At 39.0% G+C, this 25,756-nt stretch overlaps 3 protein-coding genes across 4 annotated transcripts; all 3 read right to left on the bottom strand.

Moving 5' to 3' along the window:
* Window positions 1-60: 60 nt before the first annotated feature.
* Window positions 61-12,081, bottom strand: si:ch73-347e22.4. 2 transcript variants are annotated; one of them, XM_036567319.1, is made up of 5 exons: window positions 11,901-12,081; window positions 9,005-9,240; window positions 8,618-8,911; window positions 8,214-8,528; window positions 61-8,120 (listed from the first exon to the last, which is right to left on the bottom strand). In XM_036567319.1, exons 2-5 carry the CDS (start codon window positions 9,191-9,193, stop codon window positions 1,215-1,217), a joined length of 7,704 nt encoding a protein of 2,567 aa, XP_036423212.1. In that variant the 5' UTR covers window positions 9,194-9,240; window positions 11,901-12,081; the 3' UTR covers window positions 61-1,214. The 2 variants fall into 2 exon arrangements, with proteins under 2 accessions (XP_036423212.1, XP_036423213.1); XM_036567320.1 differs by lacking the exon at window positions 11,901-12,081 and having other exon boundaries at window positions 9,005-9,366.
* A 2,364-nt stretch (window positions 12,082-14,445) lies between these two features.
* On the bottom strand, window positions 14,446-17,425 carry apoea (apolipoprotein Ea). The gene is made up of 5 exons (XM_036567322.1): window positions 17,357-17,425; window positions 17,180-17,244; window positions 16,556-16,706; window positions 15,559-15,846; window positions 14,446-14,933 (listed from the first exon to the last, which is right to left on the bottom strand). Exons 2-5 carry the CDS (start codon window positions 17,220-17,222, stop codon window positions 14,600-14,602), a joined length of 816 nt encoding a protein of 271 aa, XP_036423215.1. The 5' UTR covers window positions 17,223-17,244; window positions 17,357-17,425; the 3' UTR covers window positions 14,446-14,599.
* Window positions 17,426-22,597: 5,172 nt separating this feature from the next.
* Window positions 22,598-24,796, bottom strand: LOC118806050 (apolipoprotein A-IV-like). Its single transcript, XM_036567324.1, has 4 exons — window positions 24,720-24,796; window positions 24,523-24,581; window positions 24,263-24,413; window positions 22,598-23,337 (listed from the first exon to the last, which is right to left on the bottom strand). The coding sequence occupies exons 2-4, from the start codon at window positions 24,560-24,562 to the stop codon at window positions 22,794-22,796; spliced, it is 735 nt and encodes a 244-aa protein (XP_036423217.1). The 5' UTR covers window positions 24,563-24,581; window positions 24,720-24,796; the 3' UTR covers window positions 22,598-22,793.
* Between the last annotated feature and the right edge of the window lie 960 nt (window positions 24,797-25,756).

Raw genomic sequence — 25,756 nt, forward strand, 5'->3', positions numbered from 1 at the left:
AGAAAACGATATCAGCTTTTCCACTGAATAGTCACAAACTCATGAACTGAAAGTACTGGGTATTACAGATAGGGTTTTATTAAAGACCTTTAAAAAAACATTGTAAACAAAGTTTGTTTCAGAAAATTTCTAAATGTTTTTCTTGAAAAATAAACCTACTGTATAGAATTTTCAAAGAAAGCTGTCAGTGTTCCCAAAATGATCATGTACAGTACATATAAACAAAAGCTCCAAACTACAGCAATGCTTGTGTCCATTTTATCTCACATGAACTTTCCACTGCTTTCATCCATTTATCCATAAATGGCTAAGGTTATCGTATTACTGATACAGTATTCACCCATAAAGTATTGTAAGAAGAAAAAAAAGTATGTAAAAAAAAAAAAAAAAATACAAACTAACTTTTAGTAAAGGTTTTCCAGTGCAGGTTTGTGACAATATTTACAGGTCCATACTGACTACAGTACCAGTCCTGATATACAAACAGAATGTTGGAACTATTTAGACCAGTTCTTAAACATGTATCACTTCAAGACTAACTTTGTGAAGGCACAGGTTCAAACTGCTCAGTACAGAAACTGATAATGCACTTTATCCATATGTTGACACCACATCCTATTATGACACATCATACAGTAGTGAGGCACAGTAATATACAGCTCTCCATAGGGCCGATTTTTTTTTGTACCAAAATCTAAATTTGTCATAAGGGCAATTCCAAATCTTAACAATACAAAGTTCGTCTGGCACCCTGCATTCAGCGTTCAAGCCAGAAAAAAACTGATGTGCAGATTTTTCACTAACAATCATAATATTGATCAGACAAATCACAATTAGATATTTTCCACAAATCGTTCAGCCCTAGCGCCACATAATAAAGCCATATGCTTGTGAAAGTGAATTACTCTGTTTTATGTTTAACGGTATGAGAGTAAAACTTGTCCAGTATCGGATTACAAGGTCTTTCATAATGCATGTTAAGCTCCATAAATAAATATGGAAACCTTATTTAGCACAAAACATGACAGATTACCTTTTTGAAAGATACTTGCTAAGGTTCCGAGTCTTAACAACTCATACTACTGCACCTACTGAAAATACAGAAAACATCCTGTTTCCTACAGAAGGCTGCATTTCCAACCCAAAGTGACATATGAACAATACTGCTAAAACAAAACTATTCTCATCTGTCAGAGAAAGTTATGTATAGGTATCTAATTCCCAAAAGCATGTAGAAAATAGTGTTCATGTAATCCCAGAAGACTGCTTGCGCTATAGGAACAGTCAGCACATTCAAAATTCTCTTCTTGCTCCTCATTTTGTTCAGTGTTTGCAGTGGTGGTTGGGTCCTCTAGGAATACACTAGTTTCCACAAAATTATCTGTCTGAGTCACAGAATCGTGACTAGCTTCGTCCTCAACATTACTGGTTATTGTGCAAGGTGCTGGCATGCATTCAGTGGACTGAGACTGAAGAGGAGTAGATTCTGGGCTTTCCAAAGCCTGAGGTAGATGTGTGGTATTAGTCTCAGAACAGACTGAGGAACTTTCTGGTATTCTTCGCTCAGAGTGTTCACTTCCAGACATGCTAATGTTTGCAGATGCTTGGTCACTACTTGCTGGCTGCGTGCTCTCCTCCTCATCGGGGTCCAAATTAATGAGCGGGAGACGTGTTCTTGACAGGCTAGGCATCACATAGAGCTTGTCTGGGTGGGGGTAAGTATAAAGGCGCTCATCATTTGGAACGGCATCAAGGTTAAGATTTGATAACACAGGCCTGGTAGTAGGTGATGGTGAGTCTGTGTGAGGTTGAGATCTCCCCTCAAACCCAGACGAGGTAGATTTGTTAATATGGGTAGGACAGACCTGACCTCCGAAATGACATATCTGGTGAGCATAGAGCAGATCACCTGTTGAGAAGCTGGCCTTACATTTCTTGCACTTGTGTGAAAATGCTAAAGGCTCTGATGGAATATCAGGGAGGGGAAGACCAAGCATGTCCTGGTGAGTTTTCAGATGTTCCTGTAGGATTTTGTTGTTTGTAAAGGACAGTTTGCATGTGAGACACTGGTGAGAAACTGCACCATTGTGTAGACGACTGTGCTTAAGCAGGTTTTTCAAATTACTGAAGATCTTCGCACAAACGTCACACTGGAAGATTTTTGACGACTGATGAAATTCACACTGGTGAGCATGCAAAGCTTCTCCATGGACAAAGGTTTCAGGACAGACGGGACAAGCGAAAGGTCTCTCCCCTGCATGGTCCAGCATATGCCCTTTATATGAACCAATGAAGCGAAATTGGAGGTTGCACTGTGAACAAGAATAGCAACGGCGTTTCCTACGATGAATCCTTTGGTGCAACCAAAGTCTACTCCACCTCTCAAACGACTGCCCACATGGTCCACAAACATATCTAAAACCATGGGCATGTGTCTGCATGTGAGCACGTAAAGTCCTGTATTGCTCATATCGCTGACCACATGGGCACTCAAATTTCCCAAGACTTGGTGAATTTTCAATGCATTCCAGAGAGTCATTTAAGGAGACGCAAGTGATCACAGAAGGTGTGGGTGATGGGGGACCTGAATGCAGATGAATGGGTAACTTAGCAACATAAGTCTCAGGCAACAATGACACCTCCATGACCTCAGAGGGCTGAGGATTAAGGTGTTCTGTCCCTTGCAGAAGATCAGTGGAAGCTTGGGAATCCTTCTGAGAGTGACTTTCATTTGACAGGGAATTGTTTTTGGTTTTGGAATTTTGTACAGAATGAGGGTTAAGGGTTGAAGTATTCAGAGAGGAAGTATATTTTTGGGTGTCACTGGAGAAGATTTCAGAAAGTGATGCACGACAAGCCACTTCTTCCCCGCTTGACTTACAGCAAACCTTACAATGAACGCTAATGTCGGAATCCTTCGTATAACTCTGTCCACAAGTGAAGCAAAGATATGGTGGAGCTTTTGTGTGGGTTTCAAGATGAAGAGTATACTGGCACCACTTTTGACAAAGCAGTTTGCATATCTGGCATCTGAAGAAAACTGGTGTATTTACTTGACCATCAATTCCTTGACTGACTAGGAAGCCCTCAATGTCACAGTTGCCCCCATTTATTTTTCCTTTTACACCACAGTGCTTGGATACCTGATGCACTCGTAGTGCAGAGAGGTCATGGAAAGCACGGCCACAGTGAGAACAGGAGAAAGGAGTCTCCCCTGTGTGGCCCTGAGAGTGCTTTTTCAGTGCCTTGAGTCGGTTAAACCCTTTACCACAAATGGAGCAGGCATATGGTTTCACAGGCCAATGGGTCTTCTCATGGACCTGAAGGTGTGAAGATTTCTGAAATTCTTTTCCACAGGTTGAGCAGGACAGAGGACTCTTTCCATCATGCCTATGCATATGAATTTTCAAAATAAATTTGTTGGGAAAGTTTTTGTCACAAATCTCACAAAGGAGACTCGTGTCATTTCTGAGGGGAGAAGTTAAAGGGGTAGAATCTCTGAATTTGATATCTCTGTCAGGTCCACTCTTCTGCTTTGTCCCCTGTAAGTGGATCTTAAAATGGGATACCAAACTCTGTTTTTGGGAGAATTTTTTACTGCAGCATGGGCAACGCAGAGCTTCTGACTGCATATGAATTTTTCTGTGAGATTTGAGTTCGGAGAGCTGAGCAAAGTTCTTGCCACAAAGTTTGCATCTGTAAGGTTTTTCACCAGTATGAATACGCTGATGAATGGTGTATGCCGAGATATGACGGAAAGATTGACCACAGTACTTACAAATGATAAATTTCTTTGCTAATTCTTTTGGTAGGGATCCTACTTTCTTATGTTCAGCAGCATCATCTACTGCACATGTGCCTATGTTTAGTGTTGCTATGAAGTCTTCAAAATACTGTATAAACCCACCTGCATTTTGACCTCCAGAACTTTTAACTGAAATGCCCTCTCTAGCAACCTTAAGTCCAGCATTTTCAACTGTAACATCCCTCGTTAATACATCCAGATCAGATGCTCTGATACTTGTATCCGTCACAAGCTTCTCTGACTTTTCTTCCTTTATCTTTTTATCACAAAATGCATCACCGATCTCGTTGGAATTAAATCCTGTGGTATTAACAGAGGACTGCAGAGATAATTCAAAAGCATCACCACCATTTGATTCAGTGCTGGGAGTGTCTTTCTTCTTTTCATCCCATCTTGTCTTTTTCTTGCATTCTCCTCCCTTTACGTCCTTGTTCTTTGACTTAGAAGATAAGGGAGTGGACAGAGCGAAGTGGACTTCTTCAGCTGCTGTTGTCAGTAGCATCTTGCTACTATCGGCACAAAAACCTTTTGCTGAGCATATTTCAACATCTCTCGCTGTAGATTCCCCATTGGCTATACCAGTCTTGAGAGGGCATTCAAAGGAATCTAAGCCAGTTTTTCTTGACTCCAGTTGCAAACTTCTTGCTTGCTGGCTCAATTCCGTCCTCTTGGAAACTTGTTCAGTGTTCTGTTTTGACATTTTCCTCTTATTTTTTAATTCTGCCTTTACATTTGGATTCTCTCCACATTCAACCACTAAAGGTGGTAGCTTTAATATGTGACTTTTCTGGCCAAATTTTTCCTCTTGCATTTCTGCGTGGCTCCCCAGTGTCTCTGAGCTATTCTCCAATACGTCTGTGTCTGCAACCATACCTTGATCCTGGGCAATCTTTTCACTCTTGAATTTTCTTGTCCTGGGAAGGATGCACGTTGCTACCTGTATTACTTTTCCCTTGGATACTTTTAGGTGGTGGCCACGCAGTGTGCAAGAAACCAATGAACTATCTTCGTTTGTCTTTTGGTCTTTTTCCTCAGATGTTGAAGTTAGGAGACCGTTGTCTGTAATGTCACAGCTACTCTTAGGCAAAGGATCACTGATGTTGGATCTGATTTGAGATCTTTTCTTCTTATTGTGCTTTCTCTTTTTTCTTATTGTGCTTTTGCGGTGCACTTCATATGATATAGCTGAATGATACTTTGATGAAATGCTGTCATTTGCTGCATTGTGACCAGGTTTTTGAAAACCTCTGACTTTGCCTCGGGTAAACCTTGACAGTCTTCTGGAATATCTCAAACTTGATACGTTGAAGTTTGGTAACTGCTTTTTGGACTTCTTGCCTCCGTTTTGTGCACGAGCAGGAAGAGCTTGCAGACTGTTTACCATCTTAGAAGTAATCCTCTGTTCTGGAGGGTCATTTTGCAATCCACTGGCAACAGCAATTTTTGATAATGTCCTTTTCCTGCACGTCCGGCTAAACTTTCGTTTCATCAGATTTGTGGGTTCTGTAGCCGTAGTTTCATTTTCTGCACTAGCAGCACTTGCAGAAAGATATGAGATTTGAAGGGGTGGGATATTATTTTCCACAGGAGACGTGCTCTGCTTTGAAACTTTCACAGGCTCAAGATCTGTTTTTTCAGCTTTGCAAATTAAGGCTGTTTGCACTGCATTTGTCTTTGATCGTGCAGATCTTCTCTGCTTCTTTGGAGGTCTTCTTTGTGACTTCTGCCCAGCACTGCTGGAGCCATTACAGTTAGAGATACTAGTGTGACTATCCACAGTGTCCCTGGTAGCTACTGGACGAGACAGAATTGTCTGCTTCTGCTCAGGACTCTCACAGGGGTCCTCCAACACCAGGCTGACACCAGAAGAGGCCTGGATACTGGAACAGGAGTTATTTTGTCTTGTACGGCATGATTTTCTAGAACCATCCACTGTTGACTCAGTATGTTTTTTCTCTGACTTAATTTCCATCTTTATTAAATCTCCAGAAACATCATTTTGAGAGATTTTCTGCAGATCTTTCGCAGTTATATTTTCGGAAGTATTCAGGGCTGCTGATAATGGTTTGGCTAATTTCATTAGCTTCCTCTTTTTAAAGGGACGGCGAGCTCTTTTTCTCTTTAAAACACGAGCTTTAATGCTCTTGAGATTAACCATTTTAAGATCATTCTTACCAAGACTGGGGGAACTGTCTTCACAGGTTTCTTCTACTTTGATTGAAACTCTTCCTTTCTCAAGAAAATCTGATACATTTTCAAAATGAGTAGAAGGCAAATCACAGCAGCCTTGAGAATAAATAGGTTCTAGCTTCACATTTTTTGGAGTACTCTTACAAACAAGAGAGTGGTTTTTAGAGGTAGATTCTCGTTGCCTTAGCTTCTTCAGATAATCTTTGACTTCCATTGGTTCAGTTTTAATGTCAGATACAAATTGAAATGTATTGTCTAATTCTCTAGACAAACAAGCATCAGGTGCTCTATAAGTTTCTATTGTCTCTGCTTTTGCATTCTGTCCACATTTAGGTTCTTCTGAGGTTTTCACAATACTGAAATCCTCCAAACTGTGCTGCACTGGTTCCTGAAGAGAATTCTGGTCATCAGCTTTGCTTGTTGCATTAACACTTTCAACATCTTCGTTTGAACGTCTTCTGATGCAGCTTTTAGATCCTGAATTCTGAATTTCAGGGGTTGTGTTAACATCTTCATATAAACCAAAAGATGAGAGTTTGTCTGTTGATACAGCTGGGCATTTCTGAGCACAGCCTAATGCCGCATTTTTGTTTTTTATTTTGGAATTCTTCCTTTTCTTAAATTTCCTGGTGGTATTCCTTGGGCTTAAACTTAAATTGTTCTCTGAGACTGAAATGGAATCTGCTGGCTCACAGGAAAGAGGATCTCCCTCCAAATTACAAGTTACATCTTTAGTTGTTTTGTTTGTAACTTTTGTTGCATGCACTTTTGCTTTTACAGACTTCTGTGCAGCAGATGTTGAGACTAATGAAAGACAATCTTCTTGTTGGGACACAGTTTGGCTTCTGGCAGTTTCTGGCAGCTCTGCACTGTTTTCCTCTTTTTCAGTCAAAGCTATAGGGCCACACTCCTGTTCTGCAGTTGGGGTCTTAATCACATTATATAAGCCAAGCTGTTGCTCCTCCGGGAGATGTGATGTTTTCTTTGGTGAGCCGCAACTGTTCTCTGGTTTCTTTTGCTTTTCCCTTGTGCACTGTGAAACATCAGTAGTGTTAACTGCCTCAGTAAGGCCTTCCGATGTTAAGTCCTCAAGGTTGGTCACAGGACAGTAGTCTCCAGTTTCTCTGCTTTCACAGGTTCTCTTTGGTGTTTGTCCAGTTAATGCCTCACAGTCTAAAGCTTTTCTTTTTCTTGGTGTCTTCTGCCTTTTTAATACATTTTGTAAATTCTGAGGGACATTTTCTGAGGTAAATGAGGGTGTGGACTGCTGTACATTCTTGAGAGAATCAAGTTGAGGTTGTTTCTTATAAGGGTTTGGTGAGTTTAAACACTCTTTTCCAGCTGCCATTGAGGGAAGTACTTTGTCAGAGGCAAAGTCTCCTGGCTCAGCAGCTGAGTCTTGAAATGTAGAGGGTTCCTGAGCTTCCACATGAGATGCCTGAGTACTAAAACCATTACCTGTTTTTTCCCATTTGTTTGGCTTCACTTGGTTTTTCACCACCTTCTGAGGACTTTGAACCCCAAAGCAGGCAGTTCTGGATGTTGATCCAGTTTGTTTTGTTAGTGTACATTCAGCATTTGATGCCATGTTTAAGGATACCTCTTGTCTAGGAGGTAGATCAGAATCTTCACATTCGGTTGCAGTCTCCTTTGTAGTGTCTGTTTGGATGTGAAAGGGCTGCGGAGATTTCAGTGTAGTGGTAGGAAGGATCTCCTTGTGAAGGTTATGCACAAGGTTCTCTAGCTGACTGAGAGAGGTAGAACATACAGAGCTTGGCTCAGCAGAGGTATTGGTAAAGGCACACAGCCTAACTGTGTTAGACTTCTCATTTTGAATATTAAGTTTTAAGGGGAAATTTTGGACGTCATCTGTACTTGTTCCTTGTTCTAGATTTTTAGATTTCCTTTCCATATTAGTTCTGATCATACTTAAATTATCTGACAAACAGGATCTCACTGTAGGACCTGAAACCGCTTTCTCTTTTGTAGGTACATGTTGCTCTAAAGAGCAAGTCTCAGTGGTGTTATAAAATCCCAGTGATGAGCACTGTTCAAGTGTCCTACAAGTTGTCTTTTTGTGTACCTTGTCGTTCACAGATGAGTCATCAGTCAGGGAATTTACCTCCTGCAAATAGGAAAAGATGAACTCATAAATACTATAATTTGTCTCAACTGGCTTCTTCTAAGACAATTTATACCTCAGTAAAACAAAACTTACCCTCTGTTGAAGATCTTGACTTGATTTAATAGGAGTGATCTTCGCCCCATCAAATAGAACAATAAGAGATGAATCTTGAGCACCAATCACTTCCTCTGTCTTGCAGTTTTCATGGTCATTTGAACTTTTGCAATCTACAGGGTCAAAGTGGCCCTTCAGAAGTTCTGTTCCTCTTGTCTCACTCTGTGCTTCCTCATAAACCACTGATGTTCCACAGGATACATCCTGTTCCAATTCCACACCATTACTCATTTCTAAAGCTTCTTTAATCACAGATGTCCAGTTAGAAGAGCTGCTTTTTTCCAGTTCCTGGTCCTGTAAAATAAATAATAACACAAATTCATCTCAAAAGAAAGTGAATTTAGAATTTTTAATTAAGAATAATCTGTAGTAGTCATTGTTACCGTTTCTTGAACCAGTGTATTTGAGGCATTGGTTGATGCAGCAGCTAAATCGTCATTCATAAAACTGAATCTCTCTCTCATCTCTACTGCAGTTCTTTCTCCATAATCCTCTGCAACGTGTCCCATATTGGATCTCATGGGGTGCTGACTGACTCTGTAATATGGATAATTTACTTTATCTGCTGCCATTCCTGAAGGAATTCCCTGGCCATCATCAGAAAAAGGATTTGAGGCACTAGATGTGTATGATGATGCATGTCCAACAGACTGGATGCCTCTCATCTTGTCGGTCCCCTAAAATTAAACAATATTTGAGTTTATAAAAGAAAGATTCAGTGCAGCTTGAAGCTTGAAGCATTCAATATTCACAATGAAGCTTCAACATACCTTTTGCTGAGGTGTCTGCGGCCAATTTGATTGTTCCTCATAATTTCCATCAGTTGTTGCTTCTCCATAATGTGGAGAAACATCATTAGCATTATCCAATTCTTGGCATTCCCGCAGTGTATCAGACCCATATGCCACTCCATGGCTGCAGCCCCGCTGGGCATTCCATGGCGGGAACTTGCCATTCATACTTTCACAAACCTGGGTGGTATGGTCTAACTCTTAATTTCCATTTGCTGGCAACAAAAAACAATAACAAAAAAAAAAATCAAACACGAAAGCCTGTAACAGTCCCATAATAAAGAAAAAACTAGAGCTGGGCAATATACTGATATTTATCTTTATTGTGATAAACTGCATCACAATATGATTTTCTGAACATATCCTGGATATCATATATATATATATATATATATATATATATATATATATATATATATACAGAATGTTTAGGCGTTCACAAAAGCAGTCTATGCTCTTTACTAGGCTAATAAAATAATACTGAGCTCACATGGAAACAAGATATCTAAAAAGTAACTTTCTGGTGGTAGTACTGATTTCAAGGCACCAGTATTGGTACCAGTATCAATGTTGACCCTACACAGCAATAGCAAGGCCGGCAAATCAGAAAATTTCTCTTTCTATAAACTGCCATGTAAAGTGTAATGCTGCAACAACTACTTGACATGCCATCAATTACGGAAAAAGGCCAATCTGCTTTTTACTTTACAACGTGAGTGCACTATAATGTCTCCTAACAGGGGTATTCAACTGTAATCCTGGAGGGGTGGTTTTCAGCACAGTTCCCCTGCTCAAACATGCCTGAGTCAACTGATAGGAATTACCAAATTGTTCTAAACACAAGCCATTCAGGACCAGAGTCGAATACCTCTGCTCTATGATGTTCATATATGCAGTTGTTCAGACAGACCGCAATACCCTGCAGGAAGCGTTGGGGGCGATATGGCAGCATGACTTCATGAAAGAATTTTGTACAGACTCGAATGAGCGGAAACAACAGAAAGCATAATGGTTTGACTACCCTTTAAACAGGCAATATTTTAACTGATCATTGAAATAATTAGTTGCTGCCCTAATAATGTGCTGTATTTCTTACATTCTACACACTTTTAATAAATGAAATTAGTGTCTTACCTGATTGGAGATTATGAGGATAATCAAAAATGCTATCAATTGGTGGTTACATGAATGCATCACAAATCTTGATGCTATCAGGTAAATTAGGGGTGTAAGACTATGGGCTTGGAGGGCAATGCTGTGTTTTGAGTGCTTTCTCTGATTTACCTTACTACACGTGACTTAACTCATCAGCTAACAGTCCAAGAAGTTCTTTATTAGCTGAACTGGGGTGGGTGATGGGGCCAAAATCTAATACGTGGTTCTTCAATTACTGTCCTGGAGTACAGTTTGGTGATTTCCCTGCTTAGACCAATCTGATTCAACTCATGTGTTAACTGCCAGGTTTAGTGGTTGTGTTTGAGCTGGAAAATCAACAATGCTGGACACTGACCCTCCAGGACCAGAGTTAAAGAGAGTTATACATGCAGCTGGTCAGTGTTCTTGACCTTCTTACTTGTGATATTCACCATATGTTCAAAAAAGCATAGTGTGACAAAATTTATTACAATAACAATTCCATCATACTGCCCACACCTGAGCTGACCTGAGGTAAGTCTTGATTTGAAAAACCCTTAAAGGAGAACTCCAGGTGTAAACAGTCATTCAGAGTGTTTTGGTGTGAAACGGTTCATTTGTAGAGAAACGTACAGACTCAGATTTCTTTAAAGTGGTCGTGATAGGAACCAGGGGTCCCAATGTCTACAACATATAAATATAGCCACTGTATTTACTATCCAAAACCACCAGTGAACCTACATGTGTTTTCTAAGTTTTTATGTAATGTTAATGATGGTAATATAGTAGTCAAGCTAAAAAAATAAGTTTTCTTTGGGGACTATTTTGCCCTAGAACACCCTGATTGTAAATAAATTGATTAACATATGTTTTAGGCCAAAACTTTGTCACAAAACTACCGCAAAATAATGTCTCAGACATCAAGCTGAGCATTCATAACCATTTCATGCAATATTTATCTGTGAGGGAGCTTTTGGTGGTTTCTCTCACCACTGTGAACAATTCTGACTCTGTAAGTTTCTCTAGAACGAAGTATTTCACACCAAACCACTCTGAATGACTGTTGACAGGTCTACCATTTAATTATTCAGAAATTTTGAAAAATCAGTGGAGTTCCCCTTTAAGACATGCAGATTACTGCAGTGTAAACCAAATAGTCTCACAACGTCCCAAATTCATTCAGCGTATTCTTACCTCGGTTAGACAACTGGCAAAAATGAATGGATAATTGCATAATGCAAAAACAATGAGAAAGAGGAAACGGTCACTTGGCGTATTTAAATCTGACACCGTGAAAAACTACTATCATTTTTAAAAACCTATTAAAAACAGGGATACGAAGGAGGAACTTCAGTGGTTACGGGTTTATCTACACCAGTTCTTCGGTACAGCGACTTCCTCAAACAGCGACACTTCTCCTTCACACGTTTCACTGCTTTTCTTCCCTCTGCAAACTCAGCCAGCTCGGTTCTGCCTCCGTTCACTGAGGCCTCACGGACTCCGACTCAGACTCAGCTACAGCGCGGAGCGGGTCTAAACTCACCGCTGCTGTTCAGAGCGAGTTTCTGCAGTCGACATTTCCACTTCGCTCAGAAGTTGTTAGTTACCTAAGTCCAGCAGCATGTCCTACTCCATGCTGACCACTATGCCCCTTCCCTTCCCCACCAGCAGCCCCTCAGAGTACAACTCCCCCCAACACAACACAGCACTCTTCTCTCACACCTCTTCTTCTCTCACTCACCGCTGCAGCTCGGCGGTTCACTCCTCCACTCAGGAGGGCTCGTCCGTCCTCAGCGCCTTCACGTCTTTCCCGCAGCAGCTCCTTTCTGCGCTGTAAGTTGTTTTCTGTCTCTAATGTGGACTCTGAGCAGTGAGGGTCCCGCGGCTGCACCCTGTTTTCTCCCACTGCTCCCCAACACAACATCCGCAAAGACCGGAAGTTGACAACGTTGTTGCCCGAGTAAACTCGCCAACCTCGACCACGAGTTAAACATGGAGACCCCGTACTAGCAGAGAGCACGCCCCCGCTCCGGCACCTTAGCCAGCAAGGCCGTTTCAGGTTTTAACCCAGACTGTGTTGATGTCAGAACTTTAATGAACCAGTAAAAATGTAAAAACTTCATTCTAACAATTCAATAACTTATACAGTCAGTTCAGCCTCAGACAGCGAAACACGGCCAGTGGGAATTATGTTTAACACGCAGCGTTTCCGCTGCCTCGAGTGGTGAAGGGCGCTCGAACGGCCGACAACGCGACCTCTACCCTTTTACACGAGTGAAAACACTAAACTTGCAGTGAATGTGAAACAAAAAAATATACCGGACGGACTTTTATCAAATATGTGTGCATTTTTAACACAGCAAAGAAAATGCTGGATTGTATTCACCGGACCGCCATGTTTTTCCGAGTGGTGGGCGTATCTACGAACGAACGAGCCCCTGAGCTAAATTGGGTTTAGTTGTGTTTACTAGTTACCAAACCATCTAGCTTTACATTAGCGCCCGAACACAGCACCAGACTTAAGTTCTCAGAAGTAAAAATGTTATTAGTATTAGAAAAAATGAAATTTAAAATGTAAAATTTATGTCTTACAATTCAGAAACTTAACTTTAAGAGCACTGGGCCTCATTCACCAACGATTTTCCACGTTTTTTCGTAAACCTGTTCTTAAGAAAGGTCCTAAGAAAGTCTGTCAGATTCATGATGTGTTCTTAAACCACAGAACTGTTCACACCTTTATCCTATTGAGTGTGAAGATTCTGTCCTTACCTAAGAACAAATCCCAAATAACACTGGTGGAATCTTCGTGAAAACTGCGTAAATGGGAGACATTTCCTTTTAAGAACAGATGGTGACTGAGGCCCAATTTTTACCAAATTAAAAAATTGCAGATTAAAAGCTAAAAAGGCTATCCATACATAACTCCTGGCCAGTATTCATGACATTTTAACTTGTTCAAATTAAATTTCTGATAAAGAAACTTTGGATTAAAAGCTAAAATGGCTTGTCTGGCCCTGAATTATGGGTGAGGTTAAGAAGAAATCAGCACATCTGTCCATCAATACCATTTTAGCTTGTAATCCAAATTTCTTTATATCGAAAATTCAGTTTATCCAAGTACAAATGTTACTAGCACTAGAAAAATAACATTTGACTGAAAATGTAAAAACCTAATTCTAACAATTCAACAACAGCTGGTAGAAATGTTTAGCATTTTAGCATTTAGAATTTAGCATTTAAGACTTGAGTTCAGAAGTAAAAATGTCAGTAGTAGTAGTAGTAGGGAAAAAAAAATAAATTTGAAATGTAAAATTTAGATCTTAAAATTCAAGAAGAATTAAATAAGAATTTATGGCTTTTCTCAATTCACTTGAATGGGAGGATATTGATTTGTTACATATTCTTATAAAACTTTAAATTTGCACATGTAACAGTTTTTTTTCTTGTGAGGACTGAATTGGCTCATGCTAAAATTTAATTGATAAATAAAAATGGTTCTCCCACTAAAATGAATTGAAAAAAGCCTGAATTCTTACTAGTGAGAACTGAAGCCCTAAATCAGATGTATGTATTCCAGTACTAATAATTTTAATAACATTTTTACTTTTTCAAATTAAATTTCCAAATTCAAAAATTGTGAATGAGAAGATAAAGAGCTTTCCATACATAACTCCTGGCCAGTATTCATATTTTAACTTGTTTACACTGAATTTCTGAAACTTTGAATTAAAAGCTAAAACGGGTTGTGAGTGAGGTTAGGAAGAGATCAGCACATCTCTGGCCATGAGATATCAATACTCTTTAGAGAAATTTACCATTTTCTAGCCATGAATATGACTTAGAAGTCATGAAGTGTTTGGTTAATTTATGTGCTTCTAGGCTGTCTACTCTTGGAAAATGTCAAACATTTGGAAAATATAAAATATCAGAAAATACATAGTACCCAGAAATAATGACACAAATAGTTTCTGTTTATTGTATTGGCCTTTTTACAAAAGATCACAGTCTTGCCATAACTCACTAAAACTTGTCATGTGTCACTGGATCATATACAATTTAATGCTACAGACGTTAGGTCTACAGGATGAACTAGACTAAACCACCAGTATTTACTATGAAGCACTGAACATACAGTCATTCTGAAATACTATAATTTATTTTTCATGGAAACTTCTGAGGTTTACTTTGTTTCTGTGTGGCCAATGACTTAAGTGCTAAAGGTAAAACTAATGTACACCGGTCAACTGCTACTAGCTTATTTCACTGAACGAGCTTAAATTGTGTAGCTGATCCAAAATATGTGACAGAAACTGTCCAGCAGATGTTGTGATCCATTGCATTAGTAGGCCTAATTTGAAGCTGTTTACTTATTCATAGTTTTTACAGAGCATATTCATTGTTTTCTGTCCATTTTCTATCCACCTTGTTCCAGCTTGTTTCTTAGGGTTTAAAGGTTTCTACGATGGTCTGGATCTTCTCTTCAACTTGGGTGGCAATTTGCTGATACCAGTTTTGCACCTCCTCGATTTTATCCTGGAAACTGGCACGCAGATTCTCTTTGGTCTTCTCAATGTGTTCTCGTAGATCCTCCAGGCGAGATTCCAGTTTCTCCTTTAGTTCTTCAGCCTGGGTCTTCAGCAGCTCTGTGAGGCTTTTGGCCTTATCTTCAGCATTTTGGCGAACTACGTCAAAGTAGGGTGCCAGGCGATCTTTCACATCCTCCATGCCCTGAGCAGCACGAGCCTGGACCTCCTCAAAGTATGTTGCCATTTTCCTTAAAGTTGAGAGAATGACTTCATTACAAAAGAAGAGTCTTGCATTTCAGTTATTACTGTTTTTTGAAAAACCTACGCAGTCTATAAGGTTATTCCTCAAACCATATAATTGCTGAGTAGCAGGGATGGAAAACAGTTAAGTCATTATAGTTTGTTACTATACTTAAGTATTGTTAAACTGCTGTAGGCTGAATAGCTGGCTGTATGTAAATATGTAGGTTTTGTGACATCATAAAAGTCATGAATTTAAAGGGGGCTGATTGCAGCTTAGCTTTCATATGTGGACTGATTGGACTGGGGAGTGAATGGTATGTTTTTATTTTTTTCTTCAACAGTGTTCACATACTACATCAAACTCTTTTACTTCAAAATGCAAATAAAATTTGGTTTTCCACAATATTTATGTCAAAGACACAAGGTAAATTTGTTTTTTCATGATATTTGAAACATCTGTGATATAAATAAGCTTTCTATGGGTTCTATTTTGCCTTACAACACCCAGCTCTTCTGCCATCAAAGCATTTTAAAAAATGTGTTTTAGACACCAGGACAACAACTTACCGTCAGTGTAACTATTATAAAAAATCTTATAGGATCATGAAGTAAATAGCTTCACTGACTTACTTGTTGATCTCCTGGGTGTCCTTGTTCAGGCGTTTCTTCAGCTTGCGGACATAAGCGTTGACTCTGTTTTTGACGTCCTCTGCATTCTGCTCCACCATGGTCTGGAGCTCCTGGCTGTATTCAGCCATGCGTTCTTTGGCATCTACCATATGCGTCTGGAGTTTACTGGCCAGCAGCTGAAGATCTTCATGGAATTTCTCGGCGGTCTGCTGAGCGTAAGGGGTCAGCTTGGACTGCATGTCATCACTGTACATCTGCAGCTCTGCCATGCTGTCACTGATCAGTGTGCTGGAAGATAGAAATAGAGGAGTTTAGGGGCAGAACAGTGCAGTTATTGTGATATTGTGATGCAAAAATGTTCTAAAATTCTATTAATGCAACTTAATTGTTTGCAAACAACCAGCACCATCAACGACCCAAAATACAGTGAAAATTGAGTTGTGAATCTAGTATCGTGACTCAGATCAGGTAGTAGAGTATAGAGTATGTTATACCCATAGAGAGTTTTGTATGGATCACTACAACTGCATATGGTGTAAGAGATTCTGACCAGCTCTTTGGCTTGTAGGATAAACACTTGCTGATTTTCACTTTCTTGCCAATCTGTAGCTGTGTCATTCAACTATTACAACTTTGAAACCATAAAATGAGCTCAAAATAAGAAAAAAAAACCATTGAAAGTTGGTGTCTGAGTGTTCTTTTTGAATTGCATCTTCGGTGAATTTTAATAACAGTATGCATGAAAAACAGCACGGCACAGCAGTGACTTCACAGATGCTGACGTATTATTTTTATGTGAAACAACAATTTTCATGCTTGCTTTTCATTTTAAATGGTGAATGTGCATTACAGCAATTGTCTATCCTGTGATGCATTATTTCATATCATTCTTTTTCAAAACCATTCTTTTTTGAAACCAAAAAGGCAGCAAACTACATTTTAGAGAAGCTCAGATTTTAGTAATTTTTGAAGACTGTGTAAGCTTTTCCATACTCACTCCAGTTCTCTGACAAGCTGGGTGCTCTTAATGTTCTCCCTCATCTCCTCAGCCTTGGAGCTCAGGTCAGCCACATACTCCCAAAACTTATCCACCATCACCTCCCAGCGTTCTTTGGGCTCATCCTGAAACAGGAAGCGCCCTTGGCAGCCTACAAAGTAAAGATATTATACGTTATATAGTTTTTCTGGAGAAATAAAAAAAAAAAGTACAATATTATGGCTTGACTGGACAATAATGATAAGGGGAGTCTGGATATTTAGTCGTATGCAAGAGTTTGGGCGCCCCAAACAAATGACATGTTTTGTTAATTTAAAAAACTACAGAGATCACCCCTCTGCACTTTTCAATGCACGACTGTTGTTTATTTGCTAAATTTAACTTACTGGGGAAAAAATAAAACATAAAATGTGGCCTGTGCAAAAGTTATGGCACATTTTATGTGTTATGTTTCCAATATGTTTAAATCAGCATATGCATAGAAATTGTGCACTAAAATGTTTTAGAGGACACTCAAAAATATCAACCAAACTTGTCATTTAACCAGCGGTGTTAAAACATTTGCATACGACCATACCATCAAGTTGTTCATAGCATTCATTCATGACAGGAAAAGAATCTCACCTGAGATGACTGACAGCGCGAGGATTACAGCCACAAACTTCATGATTATCCACCAGAGAGCACACCTGCAGAAAACACACGAGTCTTGAGATTTTTGAAAGAGCTAAAGTCTGACCAGAAGTAGAAGCTAAATAAACTACTATGAGATCTAGGATCTTAACCTTGGTTCTGACTCACCTCACTGGGCCGAAGACTGGAGTATCTGTGGCAGGGCTTTGGGACTGGCTGGTATTTATATGACATGGATCTAGTCAGATGACCCTGTTAATGGGCAGAACGTGTTCAGACGAAGCTGAAGTGGCATCCCCTGTCCGAAGTTCTCGCTACCAGTTGCTTTGCTAATCTGTATTGCCATATTTCATTCCACGTTGTAACACAGAGGTTCCAAAAGGACATGGCACATACTTCCTTGTACTAAAGTGAAAAACAAACTTTAACATGCGTTAAATGTTTAATAAGCATAAGAAATATTTTAGTGTAATATGTAATCATTCCCCACATTAACAAGCAGCATTTATTTACAAGGTGTGAACAAAAACAGTTCATTCTAAACTGACCCAATCCTCAGGTTTAAAGATTACAGTGGATGGACAGTGAAGTGTGAAAAACTCTGGACATCTAATGCATTTGCAGTCGACAATAGTTTGCAGATTGGTAATTCTTAAATATCAGTAACAGATTAAGTATGTCAGCACTTTGTTATCAACTCAGCAGGGTTGAAGTACTTTTAACTGAGAAGTCTTGACCTATAAACTCACATTTTACATAATAAAAGAGATAAACGCATTCAGACCTATGTACCCTGATTTGTCAAACTGCCTGTAGATAGTCAGAATATGAACAGGAGAAATGTCTAATAGACTCGCTCTTTTTCAAGCATTTTTCAAAGCTTCCAAAACAGATTATTGCTGAAAGAAGCAGTACATAGTTTCACTTTGCTTAAGTGCAACAACCTGCCACTTTAGCAATAAAACTATTAATACACTATGTTAAGGGTTACACTAGTTCAAGGTCCAGGGGCAGTATAAGGAAATTTCCATTAATCTTAGTCATGCATTTTAAAACATCAAAATCTCACGTTGAAATGATTATTTAGAAAGTGAGATGAATGTTGTTACAGTGTTGTACACCATTGTGAATAGAGTAATTGTGAATACATTAATATATACTTCCACTTTCACATATTCCATTTCCCCAATTAGCATCTGAGACAGTGACGTTTGTCTTGGCAGATGTGATCTCTAACAAAAAATACCTACTCAAAATCGCAACAGTATACTGAAAATCTTATGTGAATGAGAATGTAAGTAAGAATATGTTAAGTGTAGTTCTCTGTGTAACATCACAGTGCTTCTCGAATGTTTACTCTTTGTTCTATAGAATAAGTTGCATTGCAATTAGCCAAAGCCTTAATTAAAGGGGTGTTCTGGCCTAAAACTAAAGATTAATGTTATTTGTCATGTTATGCAGTATTCTGTAGTGCAGCATTGTAACGCTCAGCATTATCGGTACGACAGAATTCGCAATTTTATGTTGGTTTCAGGCTTCCTTAGCCTATTTCTGCCACTGGAGAAAAATATATATACAGCCATTTAACTAGTCATAATAATGAGAAAGTTTTCGACTTGACTTTAAAATAGCATTTTATTACTATGACTTGCCGTCTCATAACGATGGGATTCTTATAATTGTGACTTAACATCTCATAATAATAACTATATCATAATAATGAGAAAAGTAAGACATAATTATGAGATACTACGTCATATGAGATGCTAAATCATAATTATGGAAACTTTCTCATTATTATGACTTACTAAATGGTAGCATTTTTACAGTGTCAGAACCAGGCTTCCATAATATACTTTCACCAAAATACTCAACATGCTTTATGCCCAAACCTCAGACAACCGTTGAGAATCCCTGTGGTGTCAACCAATCCTGACTGTTAGCCTAGCCAATCAAGCTAGCAACAACCAAGCTAGCAATACAACCAAGCTAGCATTAGTGTACAATGTATGATGGTTGTTGAACTGAATTGTAAAGAAAACAGCAATTCTGTCATTTTTCAGCACACAATGGATGTCAGCTTTCAGCCAGAGAAAACAAACCAAACTGAGGTATGATATCTTGATAGCCAGTCAACTTGCTAACCTTAGCCTTTAGCTTTTTGTCCTTTGTATCTAGTCATGAGTCATTTCTTTTATTTGAAAATCCATTTTCCCCATAGTACTGATAATTTGAAGGCAGTTACCACAGTTATATATTGCTAAAATAGGCCATTCAGTTTCCTAGCCATAGCCATCAGTCGTGGGCTGGAGGTTAGGGAACCAGCCTTGTGACTGGAAGGTCGCCGATTCGATCCCCTCAGTTGACAGTATGTGACTGAAGTGCCCTTGAGCAAGGCAACTAACCCCCAACTGCTCCCCGGGTGCCGTGGATAGGGCTGCCCACCGCTCTGGGCAAGTGTGCTCACTGCCCCCTAGTGTGTGTGTTCACTAGTGTGCATGTATGTGGATGTTTCACTGCACGGATGGGTTAAATGCGGAGGTCTAATTCCAATGTGTTAAAAACACAGTTGGCTAAAGGTTCATTCATTCATTCATTCATTCGCCTTTCTCTAACATTCACGAGCTACTGAAAAACAATTATAAACAGGCCCTCTCTAAAATCCACTGCAAAGCAGTTGTAAATTACTCCCTGCCCTCAAAATCATCAGAAGGGGATTTTAATAGTCTTTAAAAGTAAGCATGTTTACAACAGATGTAACGTTTAATATTCTCATTTGGGCTTAAACTGAAAACTTTAACTAAAAACTAACTAAAAATGCATTGATAATAATTTTGCACTAGAGCAGCTATTGTAGCTAACAAATAATGGTAGCTTACAGCTATTCATTAACATTGTGCAAACCACATGCCTAAATCGGGACACATTTCACAAACCATACCAAGTAATCGCAAAATTAATCAGTATCAGAAACCACTTAAGCAAGTCTGTTTGAGATCACCATTGAGGAGCACTGTGTACATTAATCTTTAATCAAAGACCACAGGAAGTGCCCATAAATGCTGGAAACCCTTATAGAGTTAGTTTGAGTTAAATGTGTTTTTTCTGTTTGCAGAAGGTTTCAGAATTCTTTTCTTGAAAAAAATGCATTGCAACTTCCTGATGAGTGTAGATCTAACAAAAAAATCAAGATGGCTTCTCAACATAGACTTAGGGTTGCTAAGATTACTTTAGGGGAATTCCACTGATTTTTCAAAAATAAAACAAGAAGAAAATACAACATCAGCTACATGATTTCTGCACAAACTACAGTGCATATTTTTAACATTTCTGTATGCTTAATGTAAGGCCTATGTGCCCTGTAGTGCCTCACTCGTACTCGCTGATTTCCATCTTTCCCTCCAGAGGTCACTGTCAGTTTATGTCAGTTGTTCCTAGTGCTGTATTTGTAATTATTAGATGTTTTTCATGATAGAAAGTCTTTCTGATCATATATCTGTAACCCTCTCCTTTACAACACTATCTGGTTTTGGAGCATTGATTTGTCTCTGTTTTGGCCACCTTTGACTCTATGTGATATCTAGTTACTGAATAATTTGGATTGTTTTTGGACTCTGGACTTAATAAACTTGTTCTTGGATCTTGATGTTCTTCAATTTAAAATTCAAATGTGCATTGTTATCTCAGTGGTTATCTGTGTGTCTCCTTGTGTTAAGGTTGTGTTTTTAATAGGTGAATAATGCACTTTATCTGCATCTGTTTAGTGCTCCAAATATCTATATTCACAATGCCATTAAAAATATAGGGCACAAGTGAAGCACACTGTATTCCTAATACCAGAATAGATCTTTTTCATTAACTATCATTACTCTATATTAGCTTCCAATACATTTCTGACTGAGCTGAACCTCCTTTGATAGCAAGCATATCAGTCCACTAGCTTTTAAGGTCAGCACCCCACTGACTGTATCTACCACCCAGTCCTGCATATAAGGTCTAACTAAACTAAGATAAACATTACAAATAATTGAAATAAAAAAAGTGACTAAGTCTAATATAAAATTTTGTTGAAAACTGTTGCTGACTTTGTATTACCAGCTTTATTTATGATACTACTGTTAAAATTATTTACAAAATGGTAATTTACATATAAAAAAAGAAAGAAATGAAGGAAAAATAAGTAAATTGGACTGTGAGTGGAAAATGACCAGTGAAAAGTGACATTTTGCTTAATACTCTGCTTGACAGCTCCCGACAGCTTTGCCATCAGTGGGCCAACAGTGGCCGCTGTTCTCTTGCTGACTGGGTTTAGAGCTATGAAGACGTTCTAACTGATAACAGAAACATGCAAACATGAAATAAAATATAGCATGTTCCTGTCATTTCATTACATTTTTAACTTTATTTATTCTAAATAGTTGACACAGTCATACATTTTTGAGTATGTGTTAGCTGCACATTAGTTCACGTTATAGCCTTTCTTCATCTAGTAGCACAATGCTAATTCCCACTAGCACAATGCATTAGCATTTATGCTCTGGCTTAAACACAAATATTTGAAGCCTTGGACAGACATTGAGGTATTTTTTTAAGATTTGTATGCTGGGTTCCTAAATTGAATATTTAAACTTATATATTTGAACTTAATATCTGTTAGAAAGAGCTATCTGCTGACCTGCTAAAAGCTGTTTTTGCTTAGCTTTCATAGCATAAGCTTCTATCCTTAGTTTTGTACAGTGATTTACAGTTTTAATTGGTTGGATACTACTGAGTCAGTCTGCTCTACGTGGACCCCAAAGTATTACCTTACCTGAAAATGTTAAGCAAATCAGAGATGGTCAATTCGGAGGCATCCAATGATTTCATGTGGACTGACCATGTAGTTTTTGTGGCCAGTATACCTGCACAAATTTTTTGGCCATCTTGAAAACCTGTTAGTTGCTCTTTTTCTGCAAGCTGGCTAATGGAGAAGGAAGCCAGATAGCTAACGTTACAGCTAGAAAGCTAATTGTCACATCTGTATTTATTCACCTATGCATGAGTGGTATACCAGTGTACTGTATGTTTGTGTGTTTTGTGTAATGCATGCTGGGTATTGTAGTGAAACATTAATAAACAAAAACATGAAAAGGATGCAAAATCCTAAATTCTGTCAAACCATTGAGGATGAGAGATGTACTGCAGAATATTATGTAACATAACAAATGCCCCTTTTAATTAGTTTGTCATGCCTGTATGGTTATGTGAAACTGCTGTCTACATTTGAAAATGGTAGGATGCAATGACAAACGTAACATGTCATCTCTAGATAATGGTTATGTGTCAACATTGGGTTGCAAGTGCTTTTTGAACATCTTATCTCATACTTGCCTTTAAATGATGCATGTTATACAAAGAAAGCTTTGAAAATACTGTTGGGAACATTATTTTTATTTCAGCTTCTTTTTAAATAAAAAACAGAACAGTATATGATAAATAAAGGGAAAAACCTAATCAGTAAAGCCATACTATCACCTATTGTATTCCAGCAATCCTTTTACCTGGAAGTATCTCTCAGTCCTTTGTATAATTGAAATATGCAAATCTCAGCAGAGAAAATGTCTGATTACTGGCTGCTCTTTGCAAATGACTCCCAGAGAGCGGTCAGCTGGGCCTTCAGGTCCTCAGCGTAGGGGTCCAATGACTTCTGCATCTGCTGGCCTTTATAAGCCAGCTGATCTTGGAAATTCTCAGCCAATGGGATCATGGTCTTCTGGAAGTCCTGCAGGTGCTGTTCCAGTTTCTGCCTCAGCTCCTCAGTCTGGGGCTCCAGCTGGGCCTGCAGGTCCTTCATGCTCTTCTCCAGATTGGCCCTCAGCTCCTCACTCCTCTGGAGCAGAGTGGCTTTCAGAGTCTCAGCGTCCATCTCTGTGTAAGGGGCCACATTCTTTTCCAGCTGCTCCACCTGCTGCTGGAGCTCTGACATAACCTCCTGGACGTAGGGCTCCAGCTGAGACTTTACAGAGCTCAGGTCCTGCTGCAGACGCACCTTCAGCTGCTCGGCCTCCTGGGAAATCTTGGTTAGCAGGTCCTGAGTCAGAGGAGTCAACTGACCACGAACAGCCCGAGCGTACTGACTGATGACATCTGCACTCTCGGAGATCCGTGCACTGAACAGAAAGAGAGAGGCACCTCAATTATACGGCAGACTTTTTGCCTATTGTGTCCCACATGGGGTGGGAACAGTGTGGTTAGTCAGTGAGCAGCTGGTATGTGGAATTTGATATGTGTACACTATTAACCTTTGAAAGCACTGAAAAAGGGCAAATAGGCCTTCAAAGATGCTTAAAACAAACAGGCTGAATTTAGGGTTATTTGCAAGAAGCTGAAGGTAAGACCTGGTGTACTTAAAACAATGCATTCAGAGTCAGCTAGGTTAGCTGGCTAAATAGCAGTTAGGGTTTGGAAACTATGGCTGGTAATAGTGCTAAAGTTGACAGATCAGAAATCAATGCTTTGGCTTGCAGTTTTAATGTTAGAATGAAGCATTTTGATTAGAAAGATATGACAATCTGGTATTGATTTGATGAGCTGTGGTGGTCTGAAAGGTGAGCAAAGTGCATAATGTAAATCTAGCTAGGTGGTCATTGTGTTGGTCAGTTGAAAGTGCTTTTCTAGCTAAATCTTTCAACAACAGTGCTAATGTTGCAAGAAAGCTTGACCTACTGAGTCTAAATCCAAAAGGCATACTAATGGCTTTGTATCAGTAGTTCAACTCACTGAGTATGACTTCTCCATAGCAAATAAAATGACCACTGTGTGAAGGCTAATTGAGAATGACTGCCCTGATGAAAAAAAAAGCACAGACCAGCATGCATTGTCTAGTTTGGTGCTGGTTTAGCGGCTCACCCAGCATGGCCATGCTAGTTGACCAGCATACCAGCATCCAAACACAATATAGACTGGTTTTACATACAATAACTTACATTACTGCTGGCCTATGCTGGTTTTTCTAGCAGGCTGGTACTGTATGCATATGAATGCCTGAGTGAGACATTTCTAATATGATTTCTGTTGTCATATTTTGTCACTCACTTGACTTCCTGTCCCATTTCAGACTCTCTGATTTTCTGAAGTATGTCATCAGTTGTTAGAGTTGCTTTTGAAACATAGTCCCAGAAAGCATCCTTCACCATGTCCATACTGGGCTTGGCCTGGTCCTGCCACATAGACTTGGCATGGCAACCTTTTGGCATTAAAAAACAGATTTCAGTGATGTTTTATTGTGAGCATGTTTTGACATTGATTTCTTGTTTTCTGTTTAGATCAATCATGAATGAAATAAACGTACTCACCAGTAAAAACAGCAATAGCAAGAACCAAAAGGACCTTCATGGCTGGATGTCTGAGAACTCTGAAAAGAAAAACAAAGCAAAACATGATTTATGTCACCACTACTTATAATTACATACTTACATATAATGCTTCTTCATTTTCATGCACTGTATGTTTCATTTCTACTTCAGAAAAACAGAATTATCCAGTTGCTTACATCAATGTCTCCCGTTTGTCTCTGTGAGTGTGAGTGTGAGTTCAGTAGGCATTAGGTCTTTATATATACAGACCACAGAGCTCTGATGAAAGAGTCAAAGTACAAAACTCAGCGTCCTGCTGTCACCACTGTGGTGTAACTCATGCCACATCACACACTCCAACCTAACTAAAGTCAACTGAAATAGACTCTAAATCATCAGTCATCAGTATCATTATTTGATTCATCAGCTAATCTGAAATAATCAGCAACAGTGGTTTAGCAATGGGATTTCAACAGAATGGAATGTATCAGCCCAAATCTACTATATTGTGGCCATTTTAAAGGAATAGTTTACTGAAAAGTCTAATGAAAGGCTTTTTCGGTGACGTAGACTTCTATTATATGAGACTTGTAGCTTCAGTGCAAAACTAAAGCAAACTTCAGACACCAAACATGTCTTGGATGATAGACTATGTTTGGGATAAGAGAGAAAATGTCAATTTTTTCAGTGAACTATTTCTTTAAAGTGGAATTCACAGATTTTTACATTTCTGCATAATGTAATCGTTAGAATGTACACAACACATTTCAAAGTGGTTTGGTGTGAAATGGTCCATTGTAGAGACTGATTTTAAAAGTATAATGTTGATAATGGTAAAACAGTAGGAAATCTAAAAAAAAAACCATTTTATTTGGGGTCAATTTTGCCTTAGAACATTTCGTTGATCTCATTACTGTATGTAAAAGATTTCAGGCCAAAAGCTTTTCTCCAAAGAGAGAGCTTTTAGAGGAGGACATCTGGTTCCTATCACCAGCACTGTGAACAATTCTGACTTGGCAAGTTTGTCTAGAATTGCACATTTTACATCAAATCACTCTGAATGACTTTGTTTACATCTTAGGAATTTAATTACACAGAAATGTTTGACAAATGGGGGGAATTCCTGTTTAAAACAGCAGATAGAAAACTGGAAGCAGAGCACTGTAATAAATTTGATTCCTACTGACAGTGAGTTCCACAGCTCTATATCCTGGAATATGTGAAAATGCTCAAA

This window comes from Colossoma macropomum, unplaced genomic scaffold (assembly GCF_904425465.1).
Source record: "Colossoma macropomum unplaced genomic scaffold, Colossoma_macropomum, whole genome shotgun sequence".
Classification (NCBI taxonomy): Eukaryota; Metazoa; Chordata; class Actinopteri; order Characiformes; family Serrasalmidae; genus Colossoma; species Colossoma macropomum.

What these genes read in the sequence shown, in the direction of transcription:
- si:ch73-347e22.4 (XM_036567319.1), bottom strand. Translation starts at nt 9,193, where the DNA reads ATGAATGGCAAGTTCCCGCCATGGAATGCCCAGCGGGGCTGCAGCCAT. An exon ending in CGCAGACACCTCAGCAAAAG is followed by an intron (nt 8,912 to 9,004) that starts GTATGTTGAAGC and finishes GTTTAATTTTAG; the next exon opens with GGGACCGACAAGATGAGAGG. An exon ending in GTCAAGATCTTCAACAGAGG is followed by an intron (nt 8,121 to 8,213) that starts GTAAGTTTTGTT and finishes TCCTATTTGCAG; the next exon opens with GAGGTAAATTCCCTGACTGA.
- apoea (XM_036567322.1), bottom strand. Translation starts at nt 17,222, where the DNA reads ATGAAGTTTGTGGCTGTAATCCTCGCGCTGTCAGTCATCTCAG. An exon ending in CGCGCTGTCAGTCATCTCAG is followed by an intron (nt 16,707 to 17,179) that starts GTGAGATTCTTT and finishes TTTACTTTGTAG; the next exon opens with GCTGCCAAGGGCGCTTCCTG. An exon ending in CAGCTTGTCAGAGAACTGGA is followed by an intron (nt 15,847 to 16,555) that starts GTGAGTATGGAA and finishes TCTATCTTCCAG; the next exon opens with CACACTGATCAGTGACAGCA.
- LOC118806050 (XM_036567324.1), bottom strand. Translation starts at nt 24,562, where the DNA reads ATGAAGGTCCTTTTGGTTCTTGCTATTGCTGTTTTTACTG. An exon ending in TGCTATTGCTGTTTTTACTG is followed by an intron (nt 24,414 to 24,522) that starts GTGAGTACGTTT and finishes TAATGCCAAAAG; the next exon opens with GTTGCCATGCCAAGTCTATG. An exon ending in GAAATGGGACAGGAAGTCAA is followed by an intron (nt 23,338 to 24,262) that starts GTGAGTGACAAA and finishes CTTTCTGTTCAG; the next exon opens with TGCACGGATCTCCGAGAGTG.